Genomic DNA, 24,926 nt, shown 5'->3' with positions numbered 1-24,926 from the left:
AGAACAGCATCTGAGCCCTGAATACGCCAGAGAGCAGAGTATTTCTACAACTTGAACATGTTGATGGATCATGGATGAGCATAAGGTGCTAGGGCAAGGCTGGCAGGGCTTCGGTAAGTCGGGCCGTGCGCCGGAGATTAGCCCATTGGTCAAATGGCAGCTCTGCATGTGAAGCAAGCAGACACTTTGAGTGACCAACGCGTAAGCCAACTTGCAAGGCGCAAAGCGTTCATCCCCGTTAGCTACTCGACTTTACCGCATCGCAATCGTTCCTCGCACACAGCCTACTCCAGCGGCCTACGATCGCGCCATCTACACGATCCTGGCAAAGCCGAAGCATCGTACGGCAAAGCACGCTTAGCAATGACCGACTACGGCTACGGCATGGGCGACGAGGAGCTGGCCGAAATCAGAAAGCTCGAAGCCGAAGTGCAAGCCAGTCCAGACGAGTTCGAGAACTGGGAAAAGTTAGTGCGCGCGGTAGAAGGTCTCGAAGGCGGCTTGAACAGAAACTCGAGTCCCCAGGCCATCACGGCGGCCAGAAGCATCCACGACCGCTTTCTTGCAAAGTTCCCGCTGTTCTTTGGATACTGGAAGAAGTATGCCGACCTGGAGTTTGCCATTGCTGGCACCGAGGCGGCCGAGATGGTCAGTCAAGACGCCCTATCACCACGACAATACGCATTACTAACTTCAGCGCCAGGTCTACGAACGCGGTGTGGCCAGTATTGGCATCTCGGTCGACCTATGGGCCAACTACTGCAGTTTCAAGGTCGAGACGACGCACGACGACACCATCATTCGAGAGTAAGTCCGCGCTGCCCCTCATATCTGCATGACCTTCGCACAGACGACGTCTACCCGACTTTGGAACTTCTCGCTTCGTACCACAGACAAGACTTGTCGAAGACGGGTGAGATTCCACCGAGACTCTCCCCATAGCATACTCTTCTCACACACAGCGCTCAGACTCCCATCACATGTCCAAACTCGAGCCTTGTCACATTCTTCTCTCACTGGTGCTTGGTGCATCAGACCTTGTTCACCACGTCCAACGGCCTCAGGAGGTCCACGGGACTATATGCCTTGTTTGGTTTCCCCCTTCCCCCTTCTGCTTCCCTTTCCCTGCCATACACGAGGCATGCATCGGCTAACAAACCTAGGTTGTTTGAAAGAGGTGCTTCATGTGTCGGACTGGACTTCCTAGCCCATCCCTTCTGGGACAAGTACATTGAGTTCGAAGAGCGACTCGAGGCCCAGGACAACGTCTTTGACATTCTCGGTCGCATCATCAACATCCCCATGCACCAGTATGCTCGCTACTTTGAAAAGTACCGCCAACTGGCAGCCTCCCGCCCCTTGACCGAACTCGCTCCCGCAAACCTCCTCAGCCAGTTCACCGCCGAGCTCGAGCCTGAGACCAAGGGCAAGAGCCAGATTGAAGTCGAACGTGCAATGCGCGCTCGTCTAGACACATATCACCTCGAACTCTTCCACAACACTCAAACCGAGACCACCAAGCGCTGGACCTACGAACAAGAAATCAAGCGTCCCTACTTCCACGTTACCGAACTCGACGAAGCGCAGCTCGAGAACTGGTCAAAGTACCTCGACTTCGAAGAGACCGAGGCCGACTATACCCGCACATCTTTCCTTTACGAGCGTTGTGTCGTCACCTGTGCTCACTACGACGAATTCTGGCAGAGATACGCTCGCTGGATGTACAACCAGGACGGCAAAGAGGAGGAAGTTCGCAACATTTTCCAGCGTGCCAGCTGCATCTATACTCCCATCGCCAGACCTGCCGTTCGTCTCCACTGGGCACTCTTTGAAGAAGCCTGCGGTAGACCGTCTGTTGCTGCTGCAATTTACGAAGCCATTCTTGTCACCTTGCCTGGCAACCTTGAGGCCATCACTCGCCTGGCCAATCTTCAACGTCGTCAAGTCGATTACGATGCAGCTGTCCAGATCTATGATCAATACGTCGCCGACGCCGAGTGCTCGATTGATGACAAGGGTGCACTTGTCGTTGAGATGGCCCGCTTGACCTGGAAATCAAAGGGCGATGCTGTCGAAGCACGCGATATTCTGTCACGCCAACAGCACATCTTCCTCGATAGCCCATCCTTCTGGTTAGGCTATCTAAGCTTCGAGATCGACCAGCCAACGACTTTGGACACTGCAGCCGAACAAGCCGAGCGCGTCAAGGCGCTTCATAGCACCATTCGCCACAAGACCCGCCTGAACGTTGATGCCATCAGGGATCTTTCTCAGAGATACATGGTTTACCTGACCGAGAAGCAGAGCAAACTCGCAGCCAGAGAGTACCTCGAGTTGGACATGCAAGTCAATGGCCCTGCATCGATCGCCGCAGCTGTAAACGCTACTGGCGCCAAAGGAGTGGCTGCTTAGAAAGCTCTCAAATTGCCCTTCCTACGGAGATACATGAGTAACAACATTCAAGCACATGCCGAAGTCATGTCGACAATTAACCTGACCTGAAGTGGCTTTCAACCAGCCATCTCAAGCCAATTATTGTGTCGTGTGGTGCTTGGCGTTCTGTACGTGGATCTACCACAGGCAATTCGATTGACCTTTGCTCGCTCAAATATGTAGCAGGGGAATCGACAAAGCGGCGGGAAAACAGAAAGAAGACATGAACCGCATTTCGAACTGGCAACTGATAAAGCCCTCAGAGTTTATAGCATTCAAAAGTAAATAACGAAGAACCCACTACTCTTTCCCTGAATTCCTCCTCACGACCATTTGACAATAGCACTCCTGATTGATGGTTGGAGATTACCTTGTATTGAAGCACACACCATGTGACGCGATAAGAGCTCATGTGGGAAAGTACTGGAAGGTTATCGCCTGTATCTTATCTCGTCGAGCTCGCCGCCTTGCCGATCATATCAACATACTTCAAAAAGGCAGCCGATCCATGCCCTCGTTGATACATATCCAAGAATTCGTTTTAGCCATTGGTGCATGCACTGCAAATCGCGCCCCTCACTGACCCCGCCCGCAGTAGGTAGGGTTATTGTACTCGAGTATAAATGTCCCACGACCGCACGCGAGTGTTTCTCGCATCTTCATTCTCACGTTCTGTGTTGTCCGTTGGGCTGTTGTCTGGTTTAGTCGTCATCTGCGTGGCCATTATGCTGTTTTCTCCCTGGGTTGACACTATTGCTTGTCTGCTAGCATTTGGAGTGTCCGACATTGGTGCCACTGTTCTCAGACAAGGATACGCTCATCATGGCCTTCCCCCACCTTCCGAGGTGCCTTACACTGGACATCATGGCGCCAATACAACAAGGTTGCATGGAGGTGTTGCTTCCGAGAGCACTATCTGCTCAGGAATTGGACGCGATCTGCTGCTGAAAGGTGGTACAGCTGCTGACGCAATGGTTGGAACCACCTTCTGCGTTGGTGTGATTGGCATGTATCATTCTGGGATAGGCGGCGGTGGTTTCATGCTGGTCAGAGGCGCCGACGGAGAGTACGAATTCATTGACTTTCGGGAATCGGCGCCTGCAGCCGCGTTCCAGGACATGTACAAGAACAACACGGATGCGAGTATCTATGGAGGCTTAGCAAGGTATGCCTCGCATGATCGACCGAGGTCAAGCAAACAGCACGTACTGATGTCTGAGTAGTGGTATTCCTGGCGAAGTCCGCGGACTAGCTCATTTGCACCAAAAGTATGGCAAACTGCCGTGGAAAGAGGTTATGCAGGGCGCGATCAAGACCGCTCGCTATGGTTTCCCAGTCACAGCTGACCTAGTCCGCTATATGGCTTCTGCCACGGCAGGCGCGACGTCCAATTTCCTCGTTGACGACCCGAATTGGGCCATCGATTTTGCACCCAATGGCACTCTGCTGCGGCTCAACGATACTATCACCCGTCAGCGCTATGCTTCCACCCTGGAGGCCATCGCAGAGCGCGGACCCGACGCTTTCTACACTGGCCCCATCGCCGAAGCCATGATTGACACGCTGCAAGCAGCCAACGGAACAATGACCATGGAGGACTTGAAGAACTACACAGTTGCAATCCGGGACCCTGTCGAAATTGATTACAGAGGGTACAAACTGAAGAGTGTGAGTGCGCCAGCCTCGGGCGGTGTGGTGCTAGCCATCATGAAAACATTAGAAGGATACAACACAATGGGCGATGAAGCATATCTGAATCTCAGCACCCATCACCTTGATGAAGCAACACGCTTCGGATACGGCTTTCGTGCTTCGATGGGAGATCCGTTGTTCGTTGAAGGCATGGATGAATACCAGGCCGAGATTATCAACGCAACGACCGCGGCAAATATCCGTCACCTCATATCAGACACGCATACTCTCAACGTATCGTCCTACGACCCCAAGAACTTGGAGATCATGGAGACTCCTGGTACCTCTCACGTGGTGACTGCTGACAGCTCCGGCATGGCAATTTCACTCACCACGACAGTCAACCTTCTGTTTGGCAGTCAGCTCATCGTTCCCTCAACAGGAGTAATCATGAACAACGAGATGAACGACTTTTCGATCCCTGGAACCAAAAACGCCTTCGGTCTTGTGCCCTCAGAAAGCAATTTTGTGCGTCCTGGGAAGAGACCGATGTCCTCCATCTCTTGCACGATCGCAGAATACCCCGACGGCTCTCTCTACTTTGTCACAGGATCTGCAGGAGGTAGTAGAATCATCACGGCGACCTTGCAGACACTATGGCATGTTTTGGACCAGAACATGACTTCTGCCGAAGCGTTGGCAGCGCCACGTCTGCATGATCAGCTGTCTCCTAATTATGTGAGCTTTGAGTATGCATACGACAACCAGACGGTAGATTATATGAAGAGCTTGGGTCACAATGTCACCTGGGTAGCTCCAGGACAGAGCACAGCACAATGTCTGCGAGTGCTGAGTAACGGCACTTTTGATGTTGCTAGTGAGCCTCGTCAGTTGAACACGGGTGCATACGCTGTATAATCGTAAAACGCTTGTATATATCTATTCGTTCGTAGTGCAAATAGCGTGAATTTAATCAATGATCTAGAGAAGACTTCTGTGAGCGCCGATTGCTCGATCGTGGTGCATGTGTTGAGGAAGGATTGTCGGTTAAGGGATGCAATCGATTGCTCGGATCTCGTATTAGATATCCCGATCAACGAGCCACAAACCGGATTGTGGCTCAACAAGATGTTCCTGAGGCACCGCCAAGCTCGAGTTAAGGTGCCGAGCAAAGGGGAGCCGTGAGTTCCTGCATGGCGATCTTGGTAGACACGACGTCATGCAGGCTTTTTAGCGCGAGACTCTTGGAGGGAACTTGGTTCGACGCGAATCATTTTGATGAGCATGTACTAGAAAGAAAATGTCGCGCGTCATTCTCTATGTAATGGCACAACCAGGTTTCAGGTGGCTGGTACTGAGGTAGGTGCTCCTAGTGGTATAAGTACCAATGGTCATCTAGACCCTGTTCTCCATCCAGTAGAAGCTTGTTCCTATCGTCCATCTCGAGATCGCCCTTACAGCAAGCAAAATGCATTCCGTCACAGCATCTCTCCTCCTCTCGGCGTCGGCCTTGACGGCTGCAAAGTACACGTTCGACCCCCTGGAGCACATGTCAGGCATCGCGCCCTACTTCGAGCCCCAAGACCCAACAAGCAACTTCGACCCTGCACCACCTCAGGGCTGCAACGTCACCAGGGCCACGTACCTCGTCCGTCACGCTGCCATCTACGCCAACGACTTCGACTACGAATCCTACATCGAGCCTTTTGTCAAGAAGCTCGAAGCAAGCCAAGGCAACAGCTCCATCGACTGGGACCGCTCGCACGCTCTGTCCTTCCTGACCACCTGGACAAGTCCCATCGAGGATGAAGACATTGAGAAGTTGTCCAAGGTCGGCAGCCTGGAAGCCATGAAGCTGGGCGTCGACGTCTACGAGCGCTACCAACACTTCAAGCAGCCCACCAAGGTCTGGACCAGCTCTGCCGAGCGCACTCTGCTCAGTGCCGAGAGCTTCGTCGAGGGCCTTGCCATCAAAGAGAACGAGACGGAGATTGTGCAGATTGGCGAATACAAGAAGACTGGCGCAGACTCGTTGACCCCCTACAAGGCCTGTCCCGCCTACTCGGGCAGCAGAGGAAGTGACCAGGCCATGGTCTTCCAGAACATGTACACTGCTCCCATCATCTCGCGCTTCCGTCATGAGGTCCCCACCTTCAACTGGACCGCCTCAGACATCTACGGCATGCAGCAGCTCTGCGGCTACGAGACTGTGATCCGTGGCGACTCGCCCTTCTGCTCTCTGGACCTGTTCAGCCCCAACGAGTGGCTCCAGTTCGAGTACACCAACGACATCATGTACCACCACAACACTGGCTACGGCAACCCTGCCTCGGGCGCCATTGGCTTCCCTTGGGTCAAGGCCTCTGCCGACCTTTTGACCTCCCAGAACGCTAGCCAGGATCTCTACGTCTCTTTCACCCACAGAGAGCTTCCTCCCACTGTTCTCGTCGCTCTTGGTCTCTTCAACAACACTGCCTACTCTGCTTCTGACGATGTTAATGCCACAATGCCTTCAGACGGCATCAACCCTCAGCGCGTCTGGCAGAGCAGCAACTTCATGTCCTTCTTGACCAACATCGCCATTGAGCGCATGGAGTGCGACAGCTTCGGCTTCCAGGACAACGCAAACCAGACTGGCGAATACTATCGTATTCTGGTCAACAAGAACCCCAAGCTCCTGCAGGAATGTACCGATGGCCCTGGAATGAGCTGTTCCAGAGAGAGCTTCTTGAAGTTTATCGATGAGAAGACTCAGAGATTCTCAAACTTCTCCGAGGAGTGCGGTGTCACCTACAGCAATTCGACTGATGCGCTGACCATTTACAACAACTGATGAGTGCTGAAAAATGTTCTTATATACACATGATGAAATAATGTTTTAATCTCAACTACTCTTTCTCTATCGTGCCTTCCGTAAATATAGAGTTGTTTGTCCATCCCTGGCCTGGTGGCTGGGTTAAATCGATTGTGGCGCACACGCGTCCTTCCTGCAAACTATTCCACCTGTCTTTTTGGTCCTCAACCTGGCGTCTTGGGTTGCGTTACACCAATTCCCATCATGCGCATAACCCTGCGACTCGCTCTCCGCTTTCTTGGAGTCATTGCATTCGTCGCCATTGTCATATTTTCGTTCTCACAATCAAACATTGCATACAAAGCTTTGAGTGATCGTCTTCCAACCTACACAGCTCCCTCGACAATATCAAAAACACCAACCATCAATACTACACAATCAGTCAACTCTGTTCGGGAATTGTGGGCTGTGTGGGCGCAGGTCTACAAGGACGCTCGGCCCGATGCTGCGAAGGTTGAGTTGGTTTTCAATGCAGCCAATCTGCCTGTCTCTCCGGATAACAACTCACCCCGGACTCAGCACAGGGAGCATCTTCAGGCACTCGACTCCATACCTGCACTACAGACCGCTCATGGCAATTTCACATCACTATTGCAATCATGGCCCGAGAATCTCGCTGATAACATCTTCAACGGTACGGGTGTCGTGGTTGTAGGTGGAGGAGAGTACTTTGGTCCAGCAATTATCGGTATACACATGCTGCGACGGAGTGGCAGTGACCTGCCCGTACAAGTCTTTGTGACAGACAAGTCTGAGTACGAGGACAGGTTGTGTAAAGACTATCTACCCAAGCTCGGTGCAGAGTGTCTCATACTCGCTGACTTTATTCAAGACTTCGAAGTGACGCACTATCAGCTCAAATCTTTGGCAATGTTGTTGAGCTCGTTCGAGCATGTCTTGTACCTGGACAGCGATAGCATACCTCTCCTCAACCCTGAAACAGAGCTCTTCGCAAAAGAGCCATACGTTTCCACTGGACTGGTCATATGGCCCGACTTCTGGATCTCTACAGAGTCTCCTTCCTTCTATACTGTCGTGGCTTTCGACGAAATGCCATCTAATCTACCCAGCGCATCCTCTGAAGCAGGCCAACTTCTCATCAACAAGCGGACACATCTCAAGACTCTGTTGCTGGCAGTCTACTACAACATCTATGGACCTCAGTTCTACTACCCGCTACTCAGCCAAGGCGCGCTCGGTCAAGGAGACAAAGAAACATTCATGGCCGCCGCGATGGTGCTAGATGCTCCCTACTACCGCGTCAAAACGGGTGTCAAGGCGATTGGGCGTAAAGACGGCATCGAAAAGAAAGGTAGTGGCATGATACAAGTCGATCCTTTTGTCGACTTTCAGAAGCAGGGTGGAGACAAATCTGATCAACCAAGAGCGGCATTTATCCATGCCAACACCCCAAAGATGAATGCTGGCCACCTAGTCGATGAAGGTGATCTCTTTACTGTCACTGACCACAAGCCGTTGCGGTTGTGGGGCTCTCGAGAAGAGCAGATCAAAGAGTTCGGTCTAGACCTCGAGAAAACAATATGGGAGTTGGTTTTACAAACGGGTTGCGAGCTGGCTGACGTGATCCGAGAGTGGTCGGATCGCAAGGACCTATGTCATCGTTTGAACGAACACTGGGATGCCGTGTTCAAGGGCGTCTGATCTGTTTTCGGTTGGAGCTTTTCTCAGCATATCATATGCGAGAGGTGTTGCCATTCTGACGAGATGGCAGATGGTTGTTTATGAGTGTCTCTGGCTTCGGCAGCTCGCTTGCTGTTCGCGACCAGAGCAGAACTGATCTGGCTGCCATTTGAGACACCAAGCTGTTGGGTTATCCAGTCTCCAATATGGGCAAGCTTGGTCAATTCCACTCCGGTGTTAACACCCATGTTCTCGAAGAGCCACACAACATCCTCCGTCGCGACATTTCCTTTGGCTCCAGGACTGTATGGACAACCTCCTAGACCACCCACACTGCTATCGAATGCTCTTATGCCCATTCGGTATGCTTCCTTGACGTTGACAATCGCTTGGCCGAAAGAGTCATGGAAATGACCGGCGAGCTTGGCGGCTGGTATCTCTCTCAATAAGGTCTCCAGTAGTCGACGGATGTCTGTTGGTGTTGCTGTTCCTGTTGTGTCTCCCAGACTGATCTCGAAGCAACCCATCTCCAGCATTTTCTTTGCCATTCTGAGCACTACCAAAGGCGACGTTCTACCGTCGTATGGACAGTCAATCACGCAAGACAAGTATCTTTGACATGTCAGCAACTGTTCTAGGAGACCATGATTCGACATACCCTCTGACGCGGACGTTCTGTTCCCGGGCTCGATCAACAACGGCTCGTGCTCTCTCAAGCGATTCCTCCACACTGCAGTTGATGTTGTTGCGGCTGAAACCTTCTGTGGCCGAGAGAAAGATACCAATTTCCTGAACATCGAGCGCCAATGCTGCTCCCAGGCCTTTCAGATTTGGTATCAGCACAGGGAATGATATGTCGCCCTTGGCAACGGACAGTTTCATGCTCTCCATCACAGTCTTTGCATCTGATAATTGAGGAACCCATTTTGGTGACACGAACGACGTAGCTTCGATAGTCCGCAAGCCGGTCTGAGCGAGTCTGTTGATCAGCTCGATCTTTGTCGCAGTGGGTACTACATCTTTGATGTTTTGTAGGCCTGTGAGAACCTGTTATCTACAAGTGCTTCGAATATGAGAAGCCGAGCGACTTGCCATCTCGCGGACCGACTTCGACGATGCGAACAGTATCCCCTGGCATATTGAACAGTCGAGATTAATGATTCACGGTGCAGAAAGGAACGCTCTGCTCTCGGAGAGACTGGCTCTCCACCTTATACGGCGGACTCTCAGAAGGCCGAGACATCACGTCAAGCCAACATTACTCATCTCAAGTCGGTATATAGCAACACTTCGGCAATGACGCAGTTTCCGAGGCTTTTCGCTCTCCCCACACCATATCCGAGAACCGCACCCCTCCATCCGGGGGCATCTCAGAGGCTCTTGGCATATCGGCGGACCTCGGCTTTGCCAGCAGTTATGGATTTGGTACTTGTAGCAGATTTCACATGTTCGTCTGACCATAAGCAAAGAAACATACAGTCATGGATTATGCGAGTTGATAGGAATAGCTAGATGTGGTGTTGGATATTCTCATTGGTCGCCTATTGATTGCCGAAGAGGTGGATTTGCAGGACCCGTCATAGTTCATCTTTAATCAACTTGTCGTTTGCATCGGTGATGATGGAGACGATTGGATAGTTGTGAGAGTGCCGGCGATAACGGAGACAATGTAGAAGGTTGAATGGATTTTGAGACGATGAATCAACTCAGCTCAGACCAAAAACAACATGGTAGAATGAGAAGATGCATTAACGTCGTCCCTCTCAGTACCGAATGAACTCTACACGACTGCACAAATCAGCACGAGAGCGGCATGGCCCGTTCGATACAAGAAGTTTTATAGCAGCGTGAAGACACACAGCTACATAGATCAGATCAAGCACTATACAGGCGAAGAGATGGGCTTTCTGTCGGCACAGAGAAATCGCAAGTTCTTGCAAGGTGCTTCAGACTGCCCTTAGGAGACTTTTCCAGTGATGAAAGAAATAGTATGCATTGCCAAGACTCGACAGTAATATCTATCTAGATGGTCGATTGAGTCTCGGCGAGAAGGTCTACCGCGAGGCAGTTTGTAGAGTAGTGGAGTAGGCGCAGTCAATCCAGGATAGGAAGGTCTTGACGGATTGTATGGGGAAAGCTTTCGATAGACGGGACGTAACACGTCGATGGCCCATGCGAACGGCTTGAGCGCCACGAGAGAAGCGGCGGGCCTTGAGGTTCGATTCTCTCTCAGTCGCTACTCGGTCTCTCGGTAAACCAGTCACTCCTTCCTCGTTGTAGCTTCCATCGAAAGAGAGTTGTTGTGGAGAAAGACGGAGCATCTGCGCGGTACCTGCCTCATCTGCACCAAGCCGCTCAAAAGTCATAGCGGCGCGTCTCGACACGGGATCCGCCTCGTTCAGCAACGACCCGCGTGCCACTCGTGCCTGCCTGCTCTTGCAAGGAGAGTCTTTGTGCCTGCTCCTACGATAAGAGTGTTCGCGCCCGCTCCTAGAATGAAGTTGTTCTGGCTGGCCGCCGCTGGCCTGCTGTCTTCAGCAACGGCCTACAAGACCAACCAATACCACTCATCCTTCTCCAACTCGCTATCCTCTTCGACGCCCTTCTCGATATACGGGGACCGACCAGACGACTGCCCGCCATGCTTTAATTGCAACCTGGACGGCTTCCAATGCCACCAATACGCCAACTGCACCCAGTCGAGCGGCAAATGCGCATGTCCCTCAGGCTTCGGTGGTGAGGACTGCTCCCAGCCACTGTGCGGCTCGCTGGCCGACGGGCACAACAGACTGCCGCGCCAGGGCCACGATTGCGAGTGTAAAGAGGGCTGGGAGGGCATAAACTGCAACGTCTGCAAGACAAACGACGCCTGTAATGCCATGATGCCCGAGGGCGAGGGTGGCGTTTGTTATCGCGAGGGCCTGGTCGTCAACGAGAACTACCAAATGTGCGACATCACCAACCGCAAGATCCTCGATCAGCTCAAGGAGAAGAAGCCTCAGGCCACCTTCTCCTGCAACGCCGATCGCAAAGAGTGCAACTTTCAGTGTATGTTTCCCCCCTCTGAAGCCTGTCCGAGCCCGCACTGACCGAATCTAGTCTGGGTCGATCAGAAGGAGTCTTTCTACTGCGCCCTCGATACTTGTACCTGGTCCTCCAAAGCCGAACCCAACCGCAACTCGACGTCGTACCATTGCGAGAACATCAAATGCCGCTGCATCCCCGGTCGCATGCTCTGTGGCGAGGCCGACTCGATTGACATTGGAGACTTTCTGGAAGAAGACATCAAGGGTCCTGCTAGCTTCACATCTGTCTCGACCGAAGGCGGTAGCGCTTCGGATGGCAGCAAGTTCTCGGAACCTGCCATGAACGATCTCATTTCCAATGTTTTCGGAGACGACAGTATCACGCTCAAGTGCCACTCTGGAGAGTGTCTGTACGTCACAGATGTCCCTGGCTATGAAAGACCTGTCAAGAAAATCAACACACCGCTCATTGCCGGCGTCATCGCTGGCTGTGCTCTGTTCGTTGTCGCTGTCATCCTCATTGTCTGGTTCCTCTCGCGCAGAAAGACAAAGTACGGTCCTATCCACCTCTCTGACGACGAGGACGACCTGAACGCTGCTCTCCTCGCCGACCACAAACCCGCCAGTCTCTTTTTCGAAAATGTCTCGTATGCTCTCAAGGGCAAGCAAATCCTCACAGACATTCAAGGTGCCGTTCATCCTGGCCAGCTCATGGCTATTATGGGTGCTTCGGGTGCTGGCAAAACCACCTTCCTCGATATTCTGGCCAGAAAGAACAAGCGCGGTACCGTCATCGGCAACTTCTTGATCAACGGAGAGAAAATTCCAGACAACGAGTTCAGAAGCGTCATTGGCTTTGTCGATCAGGATGATACCATGCTCCCTACTCTGACTGTCCACGAGACCATTCTCGATAGCGCCATGCTCCGTCTGCCCAAGGAGATGAGCTTCGCTTCCAAGCTGCAGAAGGTTGAAGATGTTGAAAGACAACTCGGTATTCACCACATCCGTGACCAGCTCATCGGATCGGAAGAAGGCAACGGCCGCGGTATCTCTGGCGGAGAGAAACGCAGAGTCGGTATCGCTTGCGAGCTTGTCACCAGCCCCAGTATCCTCTTCCTAGACGAGCCCACCAGTGGTCTCGATGCCTTCAACGCTTTCAACGTTGTCGAATGTCTTGTTCACCTCGTCAAGACGTACAACAGAACCGTCGTCTTCACCATCCATCAGCCTCGCTCCAACATTGTTGCACTTTTCGACCAGTTGGTTCTTCTCGCCAAGGGCAGAACCGTCTACTCTGGTCCCTTCGGCAACTGCCAAGCCTACTTCGACAACATCGGCTACTCTTGTCCTCCTGGCTTCAATATTGCCGACTATCTTGTTGACTTGACAATGCACGCCAGCACTGTTCACCCACAGATCCCCGAGGACAGTTCTATTTTCCGCCAGCCCGTCGGACGCAGTACCCGTGCAAGCAGCGCTGTTGCTGTAAAGTCAATCCCAAGTGTTTCCAACTTCAGTGTCGAGCAGGGAGGTTCCATCACATCCGATTCTCCTCTCAGACCCAAGAACAGCCGTACTGCTTCAATCAAGCAGCAGCAAGACAAAGTGCTCTTCACAAGGAAGCAGGCATCACGAGACCCGCCTGCAACTGCAAGCACCATCCGCTCCGACGCTTCCTCTTTGGAGAACAGCTTCGACAACACTCAGCAATGGCTCAAAATGAGAGGAGTAAACCAAGCTCACGACGATCCTAATGGTCTTCCTCCCAATGCCGAAGAGGTGACAAGTACAGATCTCGACAATCTCGTTCAGGCTTTTGCCGAGTCTGACGTTGCTGCTGCTCTCAAGGATGATATCCAAAATGCCGTCTCTGAAGCAGCTCATTCGAATGGTCAAGCTAATGGTGCGGCTAACGGCGGCTCTGCTCAGCCTACTGTCAAGGGTTACCGCAAGACTGGCATTCTTGGCCAATTCGTTATCCTGTCCAAGCGCACATGGCGCAACCTTTACCGCAACCCTCTGTTGATGCTAACCCACTACGCCATTGCCATCTTGCTCGCTGTCTTCCTCGGGTTCCTCTTCTATGGCCTGACTGATGACCTCAAGGGTTTCCAAAATCGTCTTGGCTTCTTCTTCTTCCTGCTTGCCCTGTTCGCTTTCAGTACCCTCACCTCTTTGACTGTGTTCGCTCCTGAACGTCTCTTGTTCGTCAGAGAGCGCGCCAAAGGATACTACTCTCCTCTGGCTTACTACGCATCCAAGGTTGTCTTCGACATCGTCCCTCTTAGGCTCATCCCTCCTGTCATCATGGCCGTTATTGTGTATCCCATGACTGGTCTTTTGCCTACTGCTGCTGAATTCTGGAAGTTTATGCTGTTTGTGGTTCTCTTCAACCTTGCAGCTGCTACAGTATGCTTGTGCATCGGCATTGTCATCAAGAACCAGGGTGTCGCCAATCTTGTCGGTGTTCTTGTCATGCTGTTCAGCTTGCTCTTTGGCGGCTTCTTGCTCAATCACGAGACCATTCCCAAGGGTCTTCGTTGGTTGCAATCAGTGAGTTCTCGCGTCAATCCTGTGCATTGTAACACCACTGACCCCTCACAGATTTCCATCTTCCATTACGGTTTCGAAGGTCTAATCGTCAACGAAGTGCGCTACCTTTCGCTCATTGACCACAAGTATGGTCTTGACATCGAAGTACCTGGATCGGCCATTCTCAGCTCCTTTGGCTTCAATGTTTTGGCGCTCTGGAGTGACGCCGTCGGTCTTGCGGTCTTCTGCGGCGTGTTCCTGGTGTTGGGATATGTGGCAATGCATTTCTTGCTCGTAGAGAGAAGGTAGTGTAATGTCTAGTGTCTTGGTCGTGTACGAGCTTTGGGATAGACTTTTCTTGTTGATTCTTGCGCATCATTCGTTGTTGGTAGGCGGTCTGTTGTGTATCTAGATGTTCCATTCTTCGATGTTCCTACAGCAGGCTTTCATAGCCGTCTCGTCTCTGTCGCACGTAAAGTGGGTTTGAATGTGTTACTGAGTTATCAAAGACAGCTAATCAGTGACTGCCGCCGAGGCGAAGACTTCGCATCCAGTAAGCTACCGACAGTTCAAGTCGAGTCGTTTCCGTAGTCCCTTCCTTTCTTCCAGCGCTCTTGCCCCTTACTTCTTCCTGGTGAGAGATGCAAAATGACGTGTCTTGTGCAGTACCGCTGCCTTGGGTCGTGCTATAGGCAGTAGCGCTTGACAGCACATGCATCAGCTTGCAATATAAGCCACCTTTTGGGCGTCAATTCTTAGCTTCGTCACTATTCTTCATCTCCAGCATTCCTTCTGCTCTCGTCACCATCGTTGGGTGCGTCTTCAATCATATCTATCATCTGCAGTGACCTTACCTCTGTATCGATCTTGCTGATTTCGACATCTTTCACTCCTTGCCAAATTATCCGTGTCACTCGCTGGCATCTACTATCTGCTTCACAAAGACCACGACTTTCAATATTCTCGAGCACTTCATTACCCAAAACACGCGCAAGACAGGCGTATCTATGCTGTGCATGTGATTCATCACAAGCCTTTTCAGCAACATATATCTGCTCCCCTGTGCGCAAAACTTTACACCTCAGACCAGTCTACCATCTCACACGACCAGAAACTCACCAGGGCCTCGAAATCTCACGGTCCGACACTTCGAGGCAACACAGGCCGATTACTGGTTGCCCTAGAGGTTACAAGCATTCGGGTACACGACTTCTGCATCGACACCGATCATCCGATTGTTACCCAGTCACCAGGTACTTGACATTCGACAACTCCAGCAATCTCTGCTTGCGAATTGCATACACTCAAAGACGCCACCAAATCCGCAAGTAGATATCTCTCTCATCACCAATCGCTCAAATCTGATCAACAATGCCGGGCTCCCACGACCTGAGTGTTGAGAATCTGCGCTTACACGAGCACATTGTGGACTCACAGAAGCACACCCAACATGTTGTCAAAACAGTAACAACTGCCCCTACGGCACGTCACGGCGCGAGACCGCCTGCAAAGCCCGAGACCGTGGCCAGATCAAAAGCACCTTCCAAAGCTAGTTCACAAGCTGGATCAAAACGTGGAGAAGCCATCGAGTCATCAAAACACGAGAAGGAGGTCCTGATTATCACAGTCATTGAAGAAGGGGGTGATGAGGACCTTCCCCCAAAGGCGCCCTCCGTAGCCCACGCTTCCAGCAAGCACGAATCAAAGAAAGCACCTTCCGTAGAACCACCCGCGTCGCGCTCCTCTCACCACTCCCACCATAGTCACCGTCAGAGTAAAGACATCTTCCACATTCCCGCCGGTATTCCTCCGCCACCCGGCTTTGCGAGAATGCCTGACTTGCCTGTCATGCCTTCAATGGTGCCCGTGGCCGAGATCCCTGCATTCGACATGGGAGATCACAAAGAGATGGCTCTGATCATGATCCCACCTCCACCCGCCAGATCCGTTGCCTCTGGGGCCTCCAAACTGGTCGCTCAGAGGTATCCCGCATCGCACGTCAGTCATCGTAGCAAGAGCTCTCATGCCAGCAAGAAGAGTAGCAAGTCGAAGGCCCCCGTAAACAGCAGTAACGAGTCTGAACTGGTTGATGTGCTCGTTGAGGAAGTGCATGAGGTCACAAAGCGAAGGTATGTTGTGAAGATGCCTAGAGACAAAGCCAGGGATTTCAAGTTTGCCGATTGAGGGCTATTGAGGCCAGAGACAGAGAGACACGGGGTCAGTTTCTTCTTTGAGCATTCAGTAGCATGGGCATGAGGTTTGAGATTCGAGGCAGGAACCAGGGAGCACGGGAAAGATTCATCAGGGGAAGGACGAGGACGAGGGTTTGATTTTTGCTGCCATTCTGAAGGCATTCGAGTTGCCATCTCTTCCGGAGATCGGACGCTTTGAGCTAAAGCTGTTTTTTTCTCCTCAAAGCATGGACTTGGTATTTGCCACCGACTTTTGCTTACTTCATCGAGAGTAGTCTTTGTCAATAGTCGACAGAGATATGGAAAAGTTCGTTTCTCTCCGTATCAGCCGTGCATTGTGATGAATTGTACCAGAGAACGAACAGCCACTCTGTCACAAATTCTTCGCGCTTGGTATTTTACTCGTTCTCTGTAAGACTGTTTAGATTTGTTCCTCAATATCCTTGATTGTTGATCATCACTTCCTATCGTGTCTTCATCGGCTCTCCGTGGTCTTGACTACCATCTTCAAAGGACTGTGCATTTCGATGGCGTCAACCTCACATAGAGATGCATAATCCCTTTGGTAGATGGCAACCATCCGCAGAGAGTCGTAATGTTCTCAGTTGTCTACGGTCTTGTCTTGGCTACCATCTGGAAAGAACTGTACATTTTGATGGCGTCAACCCCGTCTGCGTGGAGTATCCGCAAAGAGTCACGATAATGTTAGCTCTCCTTGGTTTCGGCTACCATCTGGAAAGAACGTTGCTTTTTGATGGCTCGAGCTCCACCTGCGTGTTACCGTGAGAGCGAAGTGCGAGTGACATAACTTGGTACTGGAGGAGGCTGTGTCTGGTGATAGATGAGTTCAGCATGGCGTGTGGATGGAGAACAAAGTTGCAGAACGTAGAATCTGCGTGCCCTTGTTCATCATGGCAACAATCTCAGCCAGAACGTGGATGTATGACGAGACTTGACGGCTTCAGCTCTCCGAAGCGTCGTGCTCGGCCCATTGATATTTCAACATAGCCGCCGTCCTGTTGGTGCGGTATCCAAAGTGTTCACTGACGTGGTTACAGAATCGAAGCGCATGATCTCGCTGTAGTGGATCTGTGATGTGATGTCCGCCTTCCTCGTATTAGCAACTTTCTTCTACTCGAGAGCTACCGTTCTCTTACATGTGATTAGGATATGGCAAGCGGGAAAGTTTGCATCGTCAACCCAGGCGTTAGAGGAGGCGAGGCCGATGATGGAGCATATCGAGTCGTTCGCAGCTCTATGCCGGTCTTCTTGTGTAGTAGTGGATGTATCCTGTTGCAAGGTGCGGGGTTTGTACAGGTAGAGGTATACTTGGCAGATGTAGTAAAACTCGAGGGCGATGACTTCTCAAACAATCAGCGATGCGAATCTTGTGTGGAAGGGCCGGGAGTCTTCATGCCTTGCGGTGCATTGATCATGCTGATAATTGGAAATGGTTGATCGGGGTCCACATTTGCGTCTTGTTGGAATATAGGCTGAAATCCTTTCTTAGCATACCAATCACTGACAGCATCTTCAAGGCCTTGCCAAGTGGTGGAAAGACCGCTCAGATCTGTCGAATACAAATGTCGTAAGATCTTTGCCCATATCAGGATAATTTTGTAAGCCTTGCCACCAGGGTCTGCGCGCCTTTGGAATACACTCGAATGATCAAAGTCCTCGAGCCTGAATTTCGGAGCTTGCTTGCTCATCATGGCAATGAAAACGTCGTGTCTAAGAGCTATCCAAGCGGCTGCTTCTGCCAACCCTCCATCTTTCAGAAAATCGGGCATCGCGCTTGAGAGGGAAGCAAGTCCATCCAAGTGAAGAGCGCTAAAGGTCTCATGACTAAACAACTCGTAGAGTCTCAAGCAAACGACAGTTATCAGCAGGTTATCGCTGTGGCAGTCCTCTGGATGTGAAAGAGCCTGAATGACTAGTTTCAGGCATTTGCCGAGATAGTCCGAAGCTTCTTGCCAGTTGTTGTTCCCAAGTGACTGGTGCCGAGATGATGCTGCTAGTATCGCATAAAGCAGCATAGGAGACTTGGTGGCTCTTTGGGCCACTTCTTGGGCAAAACGTGGGACGTCTTGTAGTACGTCAAGCTGACACGGACATCAGTCGATTGTTGCTCATCCTCAGTACCATTAATGACTGCCTTACCCAAGGTGAGACCACGGAGATGAAATAATGAATGAGGATTGCTTCACGATGCGTAAGCGGCCGCATCGAAGATGTAGTGATATCTGTAGAACCAGAAGTGTGGGAACGAGAATCCTGATGCTCGAAAGATGTTATACTCGTGCCAGCCGGAGAAGCCTCTGCCTCTAGAGTTGTAGGTAATGATAGGATGGTTGATGATGATGCAGGCGTGGCAGACATGATCTGCTCAGGTGAATCGTGTATTTGCGGGGGTCTATGCTGTTGACGATTTAGAAGCTCTATGGCACTGTGTAGAGGTTCTGCCCAAGTAGATTCTGATGCTGCGTTCACCGACTCTGTGGGTCTGTTTGGGGCAGTATCTCTGTCGCTATGAGGATTCGGGAATTGCTCACTGGTGCATACCTCCTTTTCCGAAGCACCGATCGACTCGTCTTCTGTTGTTTGCACGATATTCTCCAGACCGTCGCCAGTCTCGAAGACAAAAGCTAGCTTCCAGTCTGTTGGAACCCATGGTTGCGATGGGCGATAGATGAAGTCGGTACGTTGTGCGGCTATCGTTGTGGACTTGCATAATTTGAACTGAGTTGTTTCAAAGATGCACTGCGATTTACCCAGAGTGCGGCATCGCGAACAAACTCGTTGGCCCGGGTCAGTCGTACATTTAGCATGCAGCGCTCGACAGGACAAGCATCTGCTTCTGTCGTTTGGCATTTTTCGATGGTTGTGGTGAAGCAAAAGATAGATGTTGAGGAGTTCGAGCAGTTTGTTCTCGAGTAGGGGCGAGCCTACCAGTTACGGAGGCCCGCTCCTTCTCGAGCTTTGCGCCCACCAAAACACATCAACATATCTTTCTCGTCTCTGGCCTTGAGGGTTCCTTCCCTTTCTTGCATCTCTCGCGCAGCCAGGCAAGAGACGGGTGGTTCAGATCAAACACCAAGCTTGAGTCATCCCAGAGTACCAATACAAATTGTTCGAATCTCTCCAGACGTTTCCGAGACATATTTCCACCACCGTTGGAAATGGTTCACAACGTTATGCCGCTCCAGCTATCCCTGCCTATATCACTCGCATCTTCGCTCACAGTGGCTAGCTGAGTCTCATGTAATCTCATATCAACAAGCCAGATCTGGTGTAGACCCGGATGTTTCACGACACAGTCAGATCACTACCTATCATGTACAGCGGAAGACGTTAGATCTCATGGCACATGGCATCACTGCTGAGAGCCGTTGGTGTACTTGAGACTTGTCCAGCACCCAGCACTCTAGGTCGCCTTGTCGTCCCAACAGGCCTGCATATTCTTTCAGCTGGATGTTGGATCAAGGAACGATATGCCGCTTCTCTTGGACATTTTGAAAACAACATAAATGGTAGGTAGGTACAGCGCAAAACTCCAGGGCTGTCCTTTCCATTCCATCGTAGCCAAAATGCTCGCCCATTCGTTCCTGCCTTTCCTCTTTTGCTTCCTTGCGCAACTAGTCAGCGTATCGTCCTCTCCGCTTGTAGTCGAACGCGCAGCTGCAACATGTTCTGCGAAGGATATCGCCACTGTCAAACGTACGACTCCGGACGCCGTCTACTTCTGTCAATGGTGGCAGCAAGAGTAAGATTCACCATCATGAAATTCTCGGAACTCGCAATCTGACAGTCCGAAAAGTGTACGCACTCGGTCGCCCTTCATGGAGTTTAGCGCCACCCAGGTCGACACTCTCTGCAAATGCATCTCGCCAGTAGCGACAGGCCCCAAATGCAGACGCAAGCGCAAGCGATCAAACATTGAGGAAAGAGCAGAAGCTCTTGCACGAACTGCAGCCTCGTGTAGCTCCGAAGTCAGCAAACAATTCACGCAGCCTTATCGCTTCTGTACCTTTTACACCTCCTAGTACGTTTCCCATCATCGGGTTGCTTATGCCGTTCCTAACATTCTATACAGCCCAAGGACCACATCACCATTCAAGCAGTATACCGCATCTGCTCTGACCAGTCTATGCAAGTGTGCCATCACGAAGCCTGCGACCACAACTAGCAAGAAGGCTACTACAACTTCGAAGAAAGTTTCCACGACCACTCAAAAGGCAACTACCACGTCAAAGAAGGTCACGACCGCCCAGAAGCCAGTCACAACCAGCAAGAAAACAACCTCGACAAGCACCAAGAAGCCAACTTCGACAAGTACCAAGAAACCAACAACATCCAGCACAAAGAAGCCAACAACAACTAGCACAAAGAAGCCAACAACAACAACAACCAGCATCAAGAAAGCAGCAACGACTAGTACCAAGAAACCATCAACAACCAGTACTAAGAAAGTCACTTCGACTAGCACGAAGAAACCTACCGTCACGAGCACAAAGAAGCCTGCGACTACATCAACCAAGGCCGTGTCATCAACCACGAAGAAACCAACAACCACTAGTATTCGAAAGACAACATCGAGTACAAAGCCCGCCACCACAAGCTCGAAGAAATAAAGGTGCTGGTCGATAGAAATTTTTATCCAAATTCATTTGTTTCTAGAAGCCTATCTCTCAACTGTCCCGAGATCGAAGTCGAACAGCATTGTATATCTCGACAGGGTTTTCCAATGCGATCGTGTCATGCCAGCTGAACAGTCGCACCTTGCAGTCATAGTCTACTCTTTTGCTTGGACAATCAGAAAGAAATCACAAGTGCTCAAATGACTCCTTACTCGCGGACTAGCTCAAAAGATAAAGAGAACGAGATCACACGCTACCTTTAACTTCCAACGCACCTCTATCTAATTCTATCATTGATTGGAGCAGCACGCACAAGTCTCGCATTAGAACCAGATGGCACTGCACTTGTACAGTCGATGAAGTTGGCCTGGTCTGACTGAGGGATACCGAGGACGCTGAGGTGAGCCATCGCAGGTGCGAATGCTGCATTCCATTTGCCTGTTTCGTGTTGTCAGTCACACGTGACTCTTTTGTAAGCCGTCATGATCGAAACTCACTCTGACTGTTGACGAAACTCTGGAACACCTGTCCCACAGTGGAGTTGGGGTTTGAGAGATTGATGTCGGACTCGAAGCTATAGACGCCTTTGGGATGGGTGTCTGTCTGAGAGTAGTATGCCACATCCCACTGGCCTGGCGTAGAGTCTTGAGGTCCTGTTCAACATGTTCAGTCTGTTGTTGTCTTCTTCTCCGAGACGATCTCGCACTCACCATCGTATGGAATACCATTTGCTTCTTGAGCTGTGGCTTTGGATGCCGTATGGGCACCGATCAGAGCAGCAAGCTCAGGCTGACTGATACCCTTGTCCTCGAAAAGCTGAATCAGCACTTGCTGAGCAGAGCCCGGGCCAAATGCCTTCGGTAAAAGATTATCAGGTGCTGGAGTGCTAGTGTCCTTGCGGCCGACAACCTGCGCGTTTGGTTAGCCCAATCCTCAGTACTCCGGATTTACTCGACGTACAGTCTGAACTTTCGGACCTCCTGGACAGCTGACTATAGCTACGCTAGCAGCAAATTGCACCAAGTCTGCAGCACCGACTTTAGACTTGTACTGATTGTATTTGCCACGCAGAAATGCGTGGTACTGCTGAAGTCCAGCATTCTCATCACGCGAGATCTCCACAGTACTCAGGAGAAGAGATCCATCTGCACCTCCAGTGGCAGGCGCATATGCTGGTGTCTTTGACGAGTACGATCCTACCAATGAGCTTAGTACATGAATTACAAGACCCTGACGATATGCCATACCAGAATCATGGAAAGCGAAACGGATGGCTCCTCGAGCAAGATCGGTGCATCCGTTAGAGCCAATGAACGACTGAGAAAGATCGGAGGCGATTGTAGACCATATCGCGGGACAGTTGCCAGATGCTTGTGCGAGGGCTGTCAAGACCAAGAGACCGAAAGTCTTTCCGACCATGTTGTTATTGATGTTGAGAGTGAGATGGAATGAGAGTCCGACAAAAGTGAAGGATCGAATGAAGGTGATCAGTAAGTATGCAGTTCTTATCAATAATGATGTCCAAGGTAAAAGGCTGGTCCAGTATCGCTTGACATGAGAATGATCTTGCTTCTTATAAAGGTTCTCATGTCGGAGAGTCGGCTCTCTCGGCAAAGTAACTTACTATATAGAAGCAAGTATTGGCAGATGACCAGGTGCTATGCATACGCCATGCGAACGTATGTAGGGATGATTTCGCGACGAAGTGACAGGTACAGGCGTAAAATTAGAAGGCCACGTTCATACTAGTACCGCGGCGCTCAAGGTCTAAAACCAGTTTAGGGACAGATGTCAAGTATAACAAGGTACACTTGTGTAGTCGGAGTGACCTTAGTCAGTCCTCACCGACCAGACATTCAGAATGGAAGTCAGTGTGCGTCCGTTCGGACCTCGAATTTAACCGTCTTGGAAATTTATTTGGTTGGTTGTCAGCTTACAGCGCTGACCATATGTGTAGCCAGGTAATATTTGGGGGTTGCCGAACATTCTATATCCGAGAGAGACCGAGTATTGGTTTAGGCGGGATTGTGATGATTTGTATTCATGCTAGCAATGGGAAGAGCCTCGTGCTTGTCGCCCGAGACTCTGCAAGGCCGCAGCAGACAAGGCAACAAAGTATCGACTGGTTCTCTATTAGCAAGCAGCAAATATGAGGCTCTTCCAGCAGAGCGCGTACGTACATAGATGTTGTGCAACGAAGCTGCAGCCATCCACGAACACTCCGATCGGGTATTAGTCAGATATTGATCGGTGCATTTCTGACATCTCTCACTCCCACTTCAACCCGCGATCGTCGTGAAGACGTATCGTCTCAAGAGTCCGGTACACACTTGTATCCCTGGTAAAGTCTCGTCCTCATAAGTTAGACCTCGGTGTCTGATCTGGCCGTGGAAGCTGGCTATGAAAATAGCTCAATACTGATCGAGCATGTTCGATACTCGGCAAATGCAAGGACGCTTACATGCCACATGCGTCAAGTAACCTGTACAGAATCATGCGGCCCGGGATGTTACTTCTCGAAGCCTAGGAAAGATGGATGTTGTCTCTCCATGTTGTCACAAGTTCTCGAACCATGGAAGTCGGTCTCAGCCGATGGCCTTACATAACATGTCGGCAGCTCATGATTTGTCGTCCGGAATACTGTCATAAGCTAAGATCTTCTCATTAAATCCAATTACTCTGCATGGAGGAAGACCAGCGCTGTCCCAACTGTTGTATTTACAGTCATAGTGCAGCGATGAATACAAGCCAGCAACGAGCCCGCCAGAGTAAAAATCCCGAGTGTCGTAGGCAAAGGCTGAGAAAGCTTATCTTGTTGTGCTTACAATCTTTAGAAAGTTGGAACAAAGGCCTTCTGATACAGGAGCTGTTGAAATTCGACTGGAAGTCCTAGATACGAAAAAGGCAGTTGCGATGCCCCAAAATACACGCGCTGTCATACAAAAACGCCATGTGCCTGTCACCGTCATCCAGAAAGTGCGGTATGTGTTGAAAGGTTGTTCTTGAAGCTGTCCCTTAGGACTTTGGCGTTATCAAGCATTTGGCTTGACAAAGATTAGCAGGAAGGCGTCGCCGAAGCTTGGTTGGCAGACACGCCCCGGGTCACGGCCCATCACCTTTATCGTCATTGTCTAAGCCAGGTTTCGCGTAAAGTGAGGTAGCAGAGTTGATTTCAGATGCTGGTCGACACGGTTGGAGCCGCTCAGCAGTAAATTGCATGCTCGTTTAGGCGTCGTGAGGAGCCGAGTACGACAGCCGAACATGTGATGGCCATTCTCCAAATCCTCGATTCGCCAACTTATTTCCAGAGCACTATACATTAGAGCATCCCAAACAGTAGGCATGCCGGCGTATCCACATGAAGCCGATGAGGTTGGCTTCGTGCTGTTGTGTTAATCAAGAAGACAGTGTTTGCTTATGCAAGTGAAGCTCTTGCACAAGGGAAACAGGAATCAGGATGGGCAACACGGCTCGGAGAGGGCTCCTTACGGAGAAGACTCCAGCCAATGACACTGTGGGGAATACCGCATGGTAATGAGGCTCTCGGTAATAATGCGGTCCACCAAGGTGAACGCAGGACGGCGAACAGCGCAAAGGCGATTGCCGTGCGAACGCGCAGGCTTCACAGCAACCGAGGGAAGGCAATCAACAAAGCAGGCCCACCGACCGACACGCCTGCACACTCTCGAGGAAGCATGGGCTGCATGGCACTCTCTACATGGCAATTTTGTAGCGCATCGACAGATCTGAGGCTCTGCAACCGCTCAGACGAGCTTAGTTGAGCCCCACCCAGGCGATCAGCCAATCTGCGAAAGCTCCGATTGGCCTCTCGACGAAGCTCTATCCACTCCTCCGCCGGTTCATGAGCTGTAGAATCGTCATGACCTTGCACAAATGCGCGCCAATGTCTCTCCTCACCTTGCTGTAACGCATTTGACGTGAGAATGACACGGATCACTCTAGCTCATCTTGGAAA

At 51.0% G+C, this 24,926-nt stretch overlaps 10 protein-coding genes across 10 annotated transcripts; 7 read left to right on the top strand and 3 right to left on the bottom strand.

Annotated features, from left to right (window-relative positions):
* Positions 1–363: 363 nt before the first annotated feature.
* On the top strand, positions 364–2,412 carry M436DRAFT_75093 (pre-mRNA-processing factor 39; the record flags this gene model as incomplete). The annotated part of the gene is made up of 3 exons (XM_013569545.1): positions 364–648; positions 704–807; positions 1,164–2,412. The coding sequence occupies 3 exons, from the start codon at positions 364–366 to the stop codon at positions 2,410–2,412; spliced, it is 1,638 nt and encodes a 545-aa protein (XP_013424999.1).
* Positions 2,413–3,158: 746 nt separating this feature from the next.
* Positions 3,159–4,983, top strand: M436DRAFT_52687 (gamma-glutamyltransferase; the record flags this gene model as incomplete). The annotated part of the gene is made up of 2 exons (XM_013569342.1): positions 3,159–3,598; positions 3,657–4,983. 2 exons carry the CDS (start codon positions 3,159–3,161, stop codon positions 4,981–4,983), a joined length of 1,767 nt encoding a protein of 588 aa, XP_013424796.1.
* A 550-nt stretch (positions 4,984–5,533) lies between these two features.
* M436DRAFT_52635 (phosphoglycerate mutase-like protein) lies at positions 5,534–6,898 on the top strand (the record flags this gene model as incomplete). The annotated part of the gene is made up of 1 exon (XM_013569335.1): positions 5,534–6,898. One exon carries the CDS (start codon positions 5,534–5,536, stop codon positions 6,896–6,898), a length of 1,365 nt encoding a protein of 454 aa, XP_013424789.1.
* Positions 6,899–7,555: 657 nt separating this feature from the next.
* On the top strand, positions 7,556–8,518 carry M436DRAFT_31277 (nucleotide-diphospho-sugar transferase; the record flags this gene model as incomplete). The annotated part of the gene is made up of 1 exon (XM_013569322.1): positions 7,556–8,518. A coding segment is annotated over one exon (963 nt), but the record flags the coding sequence as incomplete, so codon positions are not given.
* An 86-nt stretch (positions 8,519–8,604) lies between these two features.
* On the bottom strand, positions 8,605–10,141 carry M436DRAFT_75088 (hydroxymethylglutaryl-CoA lyase; the record flags this gene model as incomplete). Its single annotated transcript, XM_013569544.1, has 4 exons — positions 8,605–9,172; positions 9,219–9,597; positions 9,653–9,691; positions 10,135–10,141. 4 exons carry the CDS (start codon positions 10,139–10,141, stop codon positions 8,605–8,607), a joined length of 993 nt encoding a protein of 330 aa, XP_013424998.1.
* Positions 10,142–11,055: 914 nt separating this feature from the next.
* M436DRAFT_53147 (uncharacterized protein) lies at positions 11,056–14,430 on the top strand (the record flags this gene model as incomplete). The annotated part of the gene is made up of 3 exons (XM_013569421.1): positions 11,056–11,608; positions 11,660–14,142; positions 14,194–14,430. The coding sequence occupies 3 exons, from the start codon at positions 11,056–11,058 to the stop codon at positions 14,428–14,430; spliced, it is 3,273 nt and encodes a 1,090-aa protein (XP_013424875.1).
* A 1,062-nt stretch (positions 14,431–15,492) lies between these two features.
* M436DRAFT_66165 (uncharacterized protein) lies at positions 15,493–16,305 on the top strand (the record flags this gene model as incomplete). Its single annotated transcript, XM_013569477.1, has 1 exon — positions 15,493–16,305. One exon carries the CDS (start codon positions 15,493–15,495, stop codon positions 16,303–16,305), a length of 813 nt encoding a protein of 270 aa, XP_013424931.1.
* Positions 16,306–17,274: 969 nt separating this feature from the next.
* Positions 17,275–19,184, bottom strand: M436DRAFT_75085 (uncharacterized protein; the record flags this gene model as incomplete). The annotated part of the gene is made up of 4 exons (XM_013569543.1): positions 17,275–17,420; positions 17,471–17,674; positions 17,731–18,415; positions 18,474–19,184. 4 exons carry the CDS (start codon positions 19,182–19,184, stop codon positions 17,275–17,277), a joined length of 1,746 nt encoding a protein of 581 aa, XP_013424997.1.
* A 716-nt stretch (positions 19,185–19,900) lies between these two features.
* M436DRAFT_66163 (uncharacterized protein) lies at positions 19,901–20,944 on the top strand (the record flags this gene model as incomplete). Its single annotated transcript, XM_013569476.1, has 3 exons — positions 19,901–20,076; positions 20,131–20,355; positions 20,407–20,944. 3 exons carry the CDS (start codon positions 19,901–19,903, stop codon positions 20,942–20,944), a joined length of 939 nt encoding a protein of 312 aa, XP_013424930.1.
* A 283-nt stretch (positions 20,945–21,227) lies between these two features.
* Positions 21,228–22,369, bottom strand: M436DRAFT_75083 (heme peroxidase; the record flags this gene model as incomplete). Its single annotated transcript, XM_013569542.1, has 5 exons — positions 21,228–21,388; positions 21,448–21,603; positions 21,661–21,859; positions 21,911–22,146; positions 22,198–22,369. 5 exons carry the CDS (start codon positions 22,367–22,369, stop codon positions 21,228–21,230), a joined length of 924 nt encoding a protein of 307 aa, XP_013424996.1.
* Positions 22,370–24,926: the final 2,557 nt, after the last annotated feature.

The sequence above is a fragment of the Aureobasidium namibiae genome (genome assembly GCF_000721765.1).
Source record: "Aureobasidium namibiae CBS 147.97 unplaced genomic scaffold scaffold_15, whole genome shotgun sequence".
Lineage (NCBI taxonomy): Eukaryota > Fungi > Ascomycota > Dothideomycetes > Dothideales > Saccotheciaceae > Aureobasidium > Aureobasidium namibiae.
Note: the sequence above shows the minus strand (reverse complement) of the source record. Positions and strands in the feature narration are given on the sequence as shown.